This window comes from Dipteris shenzhenensis, chromosome 27, assembly GCF_047967505.1.
Source record: "Dipteris shenzhenensis isolate YYH24624 ecotype China chromosome 27, Dip_SZ_1.0, whole genome shotgun sequence".
NCBI classification, from domain to species: Eukaryota; Viridiplantae; Streptophyta; class Polypodiopsida; order Gleicheniales; family Dipteridaceae; genus Dipteris; species Dipteris shenzhenensis.
The window spans coordinates 19,766,234-19,778,148 of NC_141622.1; the positions used below are offsets into that span (position 1 = coordinate 19,766,234).

An 11,915-nucleotide genomic window follows, 5' to 3' on the forward strand; every position below is an offset into this window, starting at 1 on the left:
TGTTTGCTTCAGCTCACCTCTACGCAAGATGCTTCACAATGCCTAAGCTTCTCCAATGCTACACCGATGGGGCACAGGCACACCTTTGCCTCTCTCCCCAAACACTCGTCTCACCAGCGATGCGATATCTGAGCCTCCCCACAAAATTTGCCTCAGCGATAAGACATAGAGCCAGAATCACTCAACTCTGGTACCATGAAATGAAAACAGAACAGAGCGCAACAGAGCAGAGCAAAAGGCGAATACTATACTCAGAAATATGCAGGGGAGTTCTGAGAAAGCCCCCTGGTCCCTTTATACAACTTGGAGCATTATGGCACCTCCACCAAACAGAGAATCTAGATCCTAAATCTTCGAGGATCCTTGAGCTTATCGACTCTACCTAACACCCAACACAGATGGAATGAATTCTCAACTACAATTCGGCTGTCTGTTGAACTCCTTTATTCAACAAGGCGGCACTATAGAGATCCTTACCTCTGATTCTTCCTCTGCAGTTATATCTCGCAATGCTATCTAAATTTTTGGCCTATCGGCAATCTCGTATAGAAACTACGGATATGGAAGTTGATTTACCCTTGGAGGAATCCTTGAATGATTTATCGCGCATCCGATATATGGATGACATGCAATCACATTTATCTATGGCTATAAGGTTGTGCCTCATTTTCCAGTAGCAGCTGGCGTAAGCACTCAATTTATCTACGGCTATAAGGTTGTGTCTCATTTTCCTTCACATGAGTGTCTCGCAAGGAGAGATCAATTACACAAAAAAAAACTATTGTATTGCATGCTTTCTAAGATGCCTCCAGCTTATAGATTAGATAGAAAATCTCCTAACATCTCGTTTTCCTTTTATTACAGGTTTCTTCTTCATTGCAAATCAATCTATATCAATTTCTATTGATTACAATATGTGATTTGCAAAATACATTATGCGATTTGCAAAATACACAATGCAAGATCCCAAGGAATGTGCATACATTATGCGATTTGCAAAAAACACAATACAACATCCCAAGGACCAACTCTTCCCCCACATGAACGTGTAGTTACACGAACATGTGGTTATATATAATGTGAAATTTGTGCCCAGATGATCATGTTTTCAATGATTATATGGTTATATATACTACCAACTTTTTGTCCACATGCCAACTCTTTATCCACATCAATCTGTGGTTATATACAAGATGTGAACAATGCTATGTAATCAAACAATAAAACAAAGATTTGTCATGCGAATGAGAAAGCATCTCAAGTGTGGTTCATTTCTTGTATACTATCATGACACATCTTTTTACATTTGCAATACTTCTGGAGTTCCACCCTCGAACATCAACTTATCATTCACTATCACAATCTAACAGCTGCCTGCCCGGATCTAGTTTTCCCTCCATGACAAGTGACCTCATTCCATACTAGGGCATACAAGGCTTGCATGCATGTATGTGTGTGTGTATGTATGTATGTATGTATGTAAGTAACCCTATTTCCCTCGTGTAGCTCACTTCAGAGTAAATTCTCAAATTGTCACGGGAGCTCTACGAGGAGACCTGCTACGAACGTTTCTTCTTCAGAGACATCCCAAACGGGGGGGCTCGCATCCAAATCCATTGGTGTATGATCTGTCCACTGCTCATACTGGGTAGCTTCTTTTTCTTCCTGAGCTTCAATCCCCAGCTGTGCCGGAAATTCTCTTGTGCTTTCTGCTTCATCTTCTAATGGGGCTTCCTTTTTGGGTCGTTTCCTTTTCACTGAGTGACTAGTTCGCTTGTCAGCCGTTGCCAATTGTCCTCTGCTTAGCTTCACCAAACAATAATCTCTGCAAGCATTCTCGTCGTCTCCCAAGACAGTGTGCTCAACCATATTGAACGCCATCTTCTCGTCACCTTCATCTCTCCCGCTTGAATTCCCTCGCATTCTTTCATATGTCAGATATCTCAATCCCACGTCCCGATTTTTGTTAGCCTTGCTGGGCCTTCCCTGTTGCTTCCAATGATAGCCATCTTTAGTAATCAGTTCCCTTTTGGAACGGTTCTTTTCTTTCCAGATGCAAAGGGCTATGAGGAAGCAAGATTGAGCATCTGCACGCGTTGGGAAGAAACAGATTCAGCAACAGTTTCCTTTATAATCCCTCTCATCTTCTAACTTTTTGTTTGTCATACAAAGTACGAATTCGACTCAACAGATGCATTGGCAAGGTATCCACCTGGCTGGTTTAGAATCTCCCAAGGATGCTTCCTGAAGAATTCCTTATCAACACGCATGTTGTACTTTGGCTGATTATTCGCATTCCGTATATACTCTTTTAAGGACTCCATCCGGGACTCGATAGACGGTTCGCCGGGAACATTATTCTGCGTTGATCACAGGAACTTAAGAAGCAACCCAAGACTCTGATCACATCATATGTGATCACATTCTCAATACAGATCTTGTTGTTGCAATTCAAACCCTCGATCAGATTGGTATGATCGAAAAGTCCAAACTCCCCACATTCAAAACCTACGATGTAGTTTCTCGCAAAAAAAAAACCTACGATGTACTCGCGAACCAGGGCCGATCACATTGATAGGATCGAAAAACCCAAAGAATCCACATTCAGCACAATCATCGGAAAACCCAAACGATCAACATTCAACAAGTGTTACTTAGTTGCAAGCCAGAAATTAACGATATGATCGAAGAACCCAAACGATCGACTTTCAGCACAGTTGAAGTTGCAAGTCAGAACAATGCCTCGGAAAACCCAAACATTGCACATTTCAGCACATACCTCACCCATAGAAGGCACTGTACTGGCGATCCAGTAGTCCTGACAGTGGCGCCACCCACAAAATTCATGGGGACGGAAGGACCCATCAGGCTGCGACTCGACGAAGACGTGGCGGTAGCAGCCGAGAAGCTTACAGATTTGGGAGGGGCTGAGCTGCTGGCAGAAGGATCTGAGCCAGAGAAGGTAGTGGGATTTGGAGCACCAGCGGTGGCCAGGGGAGGGGGGCTTGGGGCAAGCTGGGAGGGCACAGGAGTGAGGGGGGGAGGAGAGGTCGAGGGCAGGGGGAGCTCGCGAGAATCGGGAGGCCATGAGCAGGAGATGGTGCAGATTTCCGCAGGCGAGACGATTGGAAGGGCCGGAAACGGGGTTGCAGCAGCCGTCGAGAGCGCAAACTCGACGGGACATGACGGAAATTTTGCCGGAGTTTGAAAGCTTTAAGAACACACATTTGTTCTTTCATAAATCTCAATACATCCTTGGGACATCCACAACATATTTACATTGTTGAATTATGCGTTTGGTACTCTCTCAAGGTTCATCAATAAGATCAACAAAATGGTATCCTTATATGAAAAAAAGAAACCTGATTTTTGAAAGGAAAAAAGCAATAAGGTTCATCAATAAGATTTTTAAAAGGTATGCTTATCTGACAAAAAGAGACCTAACTTTTAAAGGTGAAGGCAAAAATGCAAGTGAACAAGTGGTTTAACCATTTGTTGCGCTAACTATAGACCATAGTTAATTATGTTGAGGTTGATGTTGCCTTGCTTGAGTTGGGTCCTCCAATCTACCTACAATATATGCATGGAAGATTAAACCAATGCTCATTTGAGATGGGGTCCCTAATCCAAGGATGATCATTGCCTCAACCTCTAATCACGTCAAGAGTAGTTAGTTGAACATGTCATACATTTCCTGAGTGGAACATCAAGGGCATTGTAGAAAGGCATTTAGATGGGGATTTATAGGCCATTACATGAACAAGGGTAAAGACCAAGCAATCTTTCTACAGATTATGTACAACAAAAAGTGTTGACGTGCAAATTGGTGATTCACAATGGTACCAATGATCAAGCATTCATTTGTTAGCACCTTTCTATGTATGTACCATCATCCCTAGTTGAGTCTTCCACCCAAGGTCAAAATTATTAGCATTGCCTTTAAAAGGCGATGGTAATGGAAACGCCTTGAGTTTCTCTAAGATCTTCCCGAAGGACTAGAGTTGAGACCGAGCAAGGATCAACCTATAGGATTCAAAGGTGGCCAGCCAAATCAGGGGGGCAAATGCCCAGCCAACCGTTGGAGTTGTCGCCAACACAACCCGCAAACTTAGGGTGGGTTCGTACCGCCCGACGCCCACCCTCCAAACATTATAGTGAAGGGCACTCGTCTTAGTTGGCCCAATAAGAATAGTGGTCCCATCCAGTGACATAGAAAGTCGTGGGCAGTATATGGAGGCCGCCCAGCCCATGGCCGAGTGCAAAAGTACTCCCGCAAAATGCTCTGAGTGGAGCATGAACCCAGATGTCCTTCAACCACTAGGCTAATCATCCTTTCTTGATAGTAGCTAGATAATAAAGAATAACCGTGGGGTGGTGTGAACGATCACACCGGGTGTCAGGGCCTTAGCATGTGCTCTCCTAGGTAACATGTTGCCCAGAACCGCTTAGGTATGAAAGCTTGGTGTCGAAGGAGATGCGAATGTACAAAAGCAGTTAGCTTTTCCCTAAATAAATAAACTTAACATTCCTAGGTCTCTCCTTTATTCCCTTTGTCTCATTGATCATGGACCACATACGCCATCAAAACTCCCACTTCACATATTGGCATCTATACCATGTGCATCCTAAATGTTGGGAAGAAAGGAATGTCATATTTGGACAATCAATGATTTTGGGAGATAAATAAGGAGGTGTCCTTTTGATGAGAAGTAGCTAAAATGTATAGACAACCCACAATGTTTATAAGGTGTTTGTCATCTCTCAAAACCCACATATGTTCAACTCTCAAGAAGGTTACCCTTGTATCTTGTAGCGGGAGAATATGGTTATGAAGGTCTAAGAAGGAGAAGAGAGAGAGAGAGAGAGAGAGGACCAAGGGCACATGCTCAAAATGTAAAGAGTTCAATTTTGTAAGACCTAGAAATTTTAAGAGTGGAAGGGTGCAGTCTTATTTTTCGCTTTGGGTACAGTGCCCCTGAACTCCCACCAAGGGCGGCCTAATCCAAGCGGGGCATTGCCCCTCTACCGCCCCTTCATGGAATGGGTATAAACACACTTGGGTCCAAAGACTAGCAAAAAAACAACCTCTAAAAGAAGATCAGGTTCCACATACAACAATCTCCCACTTGGACACTGATTATAGTAAATCCACCATTACTATACTCACTAAAATTCTTTGGATCTGCCTATCTCTCATATTGTTCCTCATTTTTGAAATTGAGTAGTCGACCTTTGGTGGCAAACACCAAAGGCAAACAAGATAGCAAGCAAACCTCAATCTCAACACATGAGCAAGAAGAGAGCTTGTATTTCTCAATGTTGCATACAACAATGAAGACCAAAGTCAACCATTTGGCCTTTTATACAAGTCACCTTTTGAAGGGAGGGCCAACCCTATTCCTTATACCGCTCTCTCTCATCTCTCTTTTGCTACAACCACTTGGGCCCATATGGCACCAAGGCATATGCTGATTCTCTCAATCTCCTCTTTGTCTTCAAATGGCTCTTGTGTTATCCATGTATGGGATCCAAGTGACTCTTGTGTTATCCTTGCAATTTGGATGATCCCAAAAACTACCTCGGTCCTAAGCCATTTGAGGCTCAAGACCCACAGGACTCTCGCAATCCTTTTATGGCTCAAAAACCGTAGGGCCAAATCTGTCAACGTGCTCAATGATGGCTGTTAACATGCCCCCCTTCATGTTCCTGAGCTACTGCCCTCGGATCAACCGTGCTAGAGTAGGTGAGTGGAGAGGTCTGTCTGAAGGACTGTGTAGTGGTCCAATTGTCGGGGGGTGATCCATGTGAAATAAGCTCAGTTCTCCCAGAAGTGGGTGGCATGCATGTCCTCAAATGTTCGAATGTAATGGTCATGGAGGTTGCGAACCCAAAGATATAGGCATAAGTCCTAGAATTGGGAGGGACCGGTGTTGGGGTTGAAGACAATTTGGTTATTGAGGTTATGTAGTTTGTCATCACTGGACCGACTGTGAGTGGGGAGATCGTGGAGTAGTAAAAGGATAAGGTGGTTGAATTGTACCACTGCAACCACCGTGGGGTTGGGATGACTGAAGGCGAAAGCAAAATCCTTCCTGAGTCATTTCCTTGGGGAAGTTGTATTTTGAGAAGTAGTATATAATATTGGGAAGTTATACTTCGAAAAGTTGTATATAATATTGGGATCCTTTTGTTGGAGCTCTCGGAATTGAGCCCATGTCCATCGTCTTTCCATGGGCATGTAGAGGGCATGGATCTGCCGCTCAAGGTGTGCGCTACGATAGTAGCACCAAAATTGCTCCTTTTTCAAAAAGGGGATGTGCCAATGGGGTAGAAGGATAGCGTCTGAGTCGGTGAGGGGAATGGGCGCATCTAGTAATTGACACGTGTGCGCTTCGGGTGGGTTCATGTCCAGTCGTTGAAGGATTGGGTGATAAACTGAGTGAGTGGGTGAACTTCCATGATCTCATACAAATGAAGGCGAGAGCCTTCCAGTGCTGCATGAGGGCACTCTCGGGTAAGTCCTAAAAAGATTGTAGGTTGGTCCGCCATTGGATAACTTCAGGCAATGATGAGGAGGGGGGTGCTGGAGGGACATCATCTTCAACATTGGGCATAGGGTCCTCCTCTATAGGGACAAAATTTGCTAGCCGCAGTAGTGTATTGAGAGCCTCGTCTGGAAGGCTGACATGAGCATTTGAGGAGATGGACTGGGAGGTCCTATGCTGTGTGGTGCTAGTGTTGGAGGGGTTAGAGGAGTATTCAGGTAGGTTTGTGCAGGGGAGAGGAGGCGAGACAGGCTTGTTGAGGGGGTTGGGTGGCATCTATAAGGGGTGGCTACTATTAAAGATGGAAATGGAACCTTGACCCTCCTAGTCGGTAACATCTTCAGGGTATGCTACATGAATTATTTCAAAATTGATGACCAAGGACTCGAGTGAGTCGGGGAGAGCTTGTAGCACCTAATTGTACAAGACGATGATGTCGAGGGGATGGTAGGCCATGGAGCAATATGCAACTAAATGTCCTTGCATTTGAACGACGGAAGCCTAGTCATAGACTACATCCAGTCGATGTCAGCTTGTAGGCTGTTAGGAGTACAGACCCATGGGCTAAACTCATTGGGCTTGGCTAGCTGCATCACATCATCATCCTATGGATAATTGGTAGACTTAGTGATTACTCGACACCATGCCTAGAAGTTTAGGAGGATGGGGTGGGCAGCTAAGGTTTGAAGATTAGAGGGAAGAGGAGGGATAGGCTAGCAGGCTGAAGGTTTAGGGAGAAGTAGGACATGGCGAGGCGATAGTGGTCGGGATTGCGGTGGAGGATGGTCTGGAGTATGTTGGGAGGGAGAGGGGCAGTGATATCTATGTCGAAGATGAGGTTTTGGGTGCAGAGTGCATCAAAGTGCATCTAAAGTGTTTGGGGGACAGTGCATGGGGCAAGGATGTAGGTGGCAAGTTGTCGGAGACCTCCTTGTACATCGTGAACTCCTACAGCTCTCTATCTTCCAACGTGGATTCCTCTGAATGGCCAGAGGAGCGGAGGTTCTCATTGTGCCTTGCATATGGTTCCTTGACCTATCCTTGTTGCTCTTCCATGGTTCGGAGGCTTGATTCTACCTTGTCCAACTGGTTCATCATGGTCTGAACCAGGGATTCACTAGCAGAGAGCTCATCCTTAAGCTTTGTAATAGTGACCTCCAAGTCTTCAACCTTGGCCTTATACTCCTTTGCTCTGTCTAAGGCGGTTTGCCCAATAGCTTGTGCGGCAACCATGAGAGTGTGGCTTTTGCATGCCTTGACTTGAGCTTGTAGTAGAGAGGAGGAAAGTTGGGAGGAGTGCTCTTGCTTGTGTTGTAAAATTTTGTGTAGTACCTGAGGGAGTTGGGCCATGGTGCATCCAGTAGTTGGAGCTCCATATTGTCTACCTTTGATAACTATTTGGCCAACATTTTGTTGTATCCTCTAGGCGTTTTGTACTCTGGTGTGCTACAAAAATGTAGGGCTTCTATGAGCCTTGCCCATAGAGAAGAGAAAGAGCTGGTGACAAAAAAAGATGGCCCTTGGGCCTGTACAATGTGAGTGGCTGTAGTCTAGGGGGTAGAGGAGGTGGTAGAAATATGTTCTGCCCTAGGGTGGAGGCCAATCTCTATTGCGTCCTCTCACTGAAACATTTCCACATCAATGGGGGCCTAGAGTGCCGCCTTGCCTTTGGATTTATGAGTTGAGGCCTCAAGATCTCCCTCCAAGAAGTCCCAAATTTATTGATGATCTTCATATTGCACCCTCAGTTGACTGTCGAGTGGCTATTGAGCAAGGCAGCTTGATGGGGTTGCCCTTGGATCAAATCCTGAGCCTTTTGGGGTCGACTGCACCAAAGGAATCGTGGCAAACACCAAAGGCAAACAAGATAGCAAGCAAACCTCAATCTCAACACATGAGCAAGAAGAGAGCTTGTATTTCTCAATGTTGCATACAACAATGAAGACCAAAGTCAACCATTTGGCCTTTTATACAAGTCACCTTTTGAAGGGAGGGCCAACCCTATTCCTTATACTGCTCTCTCTCATCTCTCTTTTGCTACAACCACTTGGGCCCATATGGCACCAAGGCATATGCTGATTCTCTCAATCTCCTCTTTGTCTTCAAATGGCTCTTGTGTTATCCATGTATGGGATCCAAGTGACTCTTGTGTTATCCTTGCAATTTGGATGATCCCAAAAACTACCTCGGTCCTAAGCCATTTGAGGCTCAAGACCCACAGGACTCTCCCAATCCTTTTATGGCTCAAAAACCGTAGGGCCAAATCTGTCAACGTGCTCAATGGCTGTTAACATGCCCCCCTTCATGTTCCTGAGCTACTGCGCTCAGATCAACCGTGCTAGAGTAGGTGAGTGGAGAGGTCTGTCTGAAGGACTGTGTAGTGGTCCAATTGTCGGGGGGTGATCCATGTGAAATAAGCTCAGTTCTCCCAGAAGTGGGTGGCATGCATGTCCTCAAATGTTCGAATGTAATGGTCATGGAGGTTGCGAACCCAAAGATATAGGCATAAGTCCTAGAATTGGGAGGGACCGGTGTTGGGGTTGAAGACAATTTGGTTATTGAGGTTATGTAGTTTGTCATCACTGGACCGCCGACTGTGAGTGGGGAGATCGTGGAGTAGTAAAAGGATAAGGTGGTTGAATTGTACCACTGCAACCACCGTGGGGTTGGGAACCGAGCCGTACGTATCGTTGAATGACTGAAGGCGAAAGCAAAATCCTTCCTGAGTCATTTCCTTGGGGAAGTTGTATTTTGAGAAGTAGTATATAATATTGGGAAGTTATACTTCGAAAAGTTGTATATAATATTGGGATCCTTTTGTTGGAGCTCTCAGAATTGAGCCCATGTCCATCGTCTTTCCATGGGCATGTAGAGGGCATGGATCTGCCGCTCAAGGTGTGCGCTACGATAGTAGCACCAAAATTGCTCCTTTTTCAAAAAGGGGATGTGCCAATGGGGTAGAAGGATAGCGTCTGAGTCGGTGAGGGGAATGGGCGCATCTGGTAATTGTCACGTGTGCGCTTCGGGTGGGTTCATGTCCAGTCGTTGAAGGATTGGGTGATAAACTGAGTGAGTGGGTGAACTTTCATGATCTCATACAAATGAAGGCGAGAGCCTTCCAGTGCTGCATGAGGGCACTCTCGGGTAAGTCCTAAAAAGATTGTAGGTTGGTCCGCCATTGGATAACTTCAGGCAATGATGAGGAGGGGGGTGCTGGAGGGACATCATCTTCAACATTGGGCATAGGGTCCTCCTCTACATTCCCTACAAGCAAAGGGTCGATGGGCATATGGACAAAATTTGCTAGCCGCAGTAGTGTATTGAGAGCCTCGTCTGGAAGGCTGACATGAGCATTTGAGGAGATGGACTGGGAGGTCCTATGCTGTGTGGTGCTAGTGTTGGAGGGGTTAGAGGAGTATTCAGGTAGGTTTGTGCAGGGGAGAGGAGGCGAGACAGGCTTGTTGAGGGGGTTGGGTGGCATCTATAAGGGGTGGCTACTATTAAAGATGGAAATGGAACCTTGACCCTCCTAGTCGGTAACATCTTCAGGGTATGCTACATGAATTATTTCAAAATTGATGACCAAGGACTCGAGTGAGTCGGGGAGAGCTTGTAGCACCTAATTGTACAAGACGATGATGTCGAGGGGATGGTAGGCCATGGAGCAATATGCAACTAAATGTCCTTGCATTTGAACGACGGAAGCCTAGTCATAGACTACATCCAGTCGATGTCAGCTTGTAGGCTGTTAGGAGTACAGACCCATGGGCTAAACTCATTGGGCTTGGCTAGCTGCATCACATCATCATCCTATGGATAATTGGTAGACTTAGTGATTACTCGACACCATGCCTAGAAGTTTAGGAGGATGGGGTGGGCAGCTAAGGTTTGAAGATTAGAGGGAAGAGGAGGGATAGGCTAGCAGGCTGAAGGTTTAGGGAGAAGTAGGACATGGCGAGGCGATAGTGGTCGGGATTGCGGTGGAGGATGGTCTGGAGTATGTTGGGAGGGAGAGGGGCAGTGATATCTATGTCGAAGATGAGGTTTTGGGTGCAGAGTGCATCAAAGTGCATCTAAAGTGTTTGGGGGACAGTGCATGGGGCAAGGATGTAGGTGGCAAGTTGTCGGAGACCTCCTTGTTCATCGTGAACTCCTACAGCTCTCTATCTTCCAACGTGGATTCCTCTGAATGGCCAGAGGAGCGGAGGTTCTCATTATTAGCTTGAATGGTGTTGTCTTTGTTCCAACATGGACTTAGGTAGCCCAGAATGTGTGTGTAGAGTAGCAGCAAAGCTCCGCTTGTACTTGCATAAGGCTAGGAATAATCTCTCTTAGGAATCCTCAACATGCATCTTCAACATGCAACTCCTACATGCATGTTCTTCATGAAAGTCCTACATGAGATTCCTACATGCAGTTTGTACATGCAGCATGCAAGTCCTACATGCAAGTCCTACATGTGTATTCTACATGCGAGCTCTACTTGCAACTCCTACATGCAACTTCTAGATGCAAGTTATACATGTAGAGAGAGAATATCTTACAACTCCTACATGCAGAGAGAGAAGCTCTCCAACTTGTATAAATATCCCATAATGGAATGAAGCCCACACTCTTTGGGGCATTGTGTTGAGTTCTACTTTAGTATTCCAAGCAATTTTCTCCAAGTGTCCATGCTTTCTTGCACTCCATGTCCAAAAACATGTCCTAACCTTGTAACTCCTCCTCCCCTCTCCTCCAACCTTGCAACCCCTCCTCTCCCTCTCCTCCTTCCAACTCCTCCTCCTCCCAACTCCTCCCCCTCCTCCCTCCTCCTCCTCCTCCTCTTCCCTCCTCCTCCTCCCTTCTCCTCCCTCCTCCTCCTCCCTTCTCCACCCTCTCCTCCCCCCCCGCTCTTATGCCTTCTTCCTCTCCCACTCCTATGCTCCCCCTAAACCCTTAGTCCCTCAACCCTTGACCTCCATGATCTACAAGGGACACAAGTTCTCCGCCATGTACTCTACCTTGAACCTTGGATCCTCCTTCTAAACCCTGTACCTCTTCTAAACCCTGGAACCTCCTTCTAAACCTTGGAACCTCCTTTTGAACCCTAAACCCTTCAACCCTCAATGAAGGCAAAAACCTTCATTACCCCAATCATGATGATGCCCATTCCTTTCACACATGCATGTACTATGTTTGTTTATCACACTTAAGCCTACGTCTCTCACGGGAATATGACCCAAGGTCCTAAGCTATACTTATACTACAAATGATGACACTGATATATCTGTATTAGACAAAAAGCCTTGAAACCCTATATACTGAGAATACCCTACTCTTCCGATGGAAGCCGTGGGAAAAAAGCCAATATTTGGCACCGTTGTCGAG

The 11,915-nt window shown here is 45.7% G+C and overlaps 1 protein-coding gene across 1 annotated transcript; it reads right to left on the bottom strand.

Moving 5' to 3' along the window:
• Positions 1-1,087: 1,087 nt before the first annotated feature.
• Positions 1,088-3,209, bottom strand: LOC147883997 (uncharacterized). The gene is made up of 3 exons (XM_087398748.1): positions 2,780-3,209; positions 2,213-2,360; positions 1,088-2,087 (listed from the first exon to the last, which is right to left on the bottom strand). The coding sequence occupies exons 1-3, from the start codon at positions 3,182-3,184 to the stop codon at positions 1,534-1,536; spliced, it is 1,107 nt and encodes a 368-aa protein (XP_087254874.1). The 5' UTR covers positions 3,185-3,209; the 3' UTR covers positions 1,088-1,533.
• Positions 3,210-11,915: the final 8,706 nt, after the last annotated feature.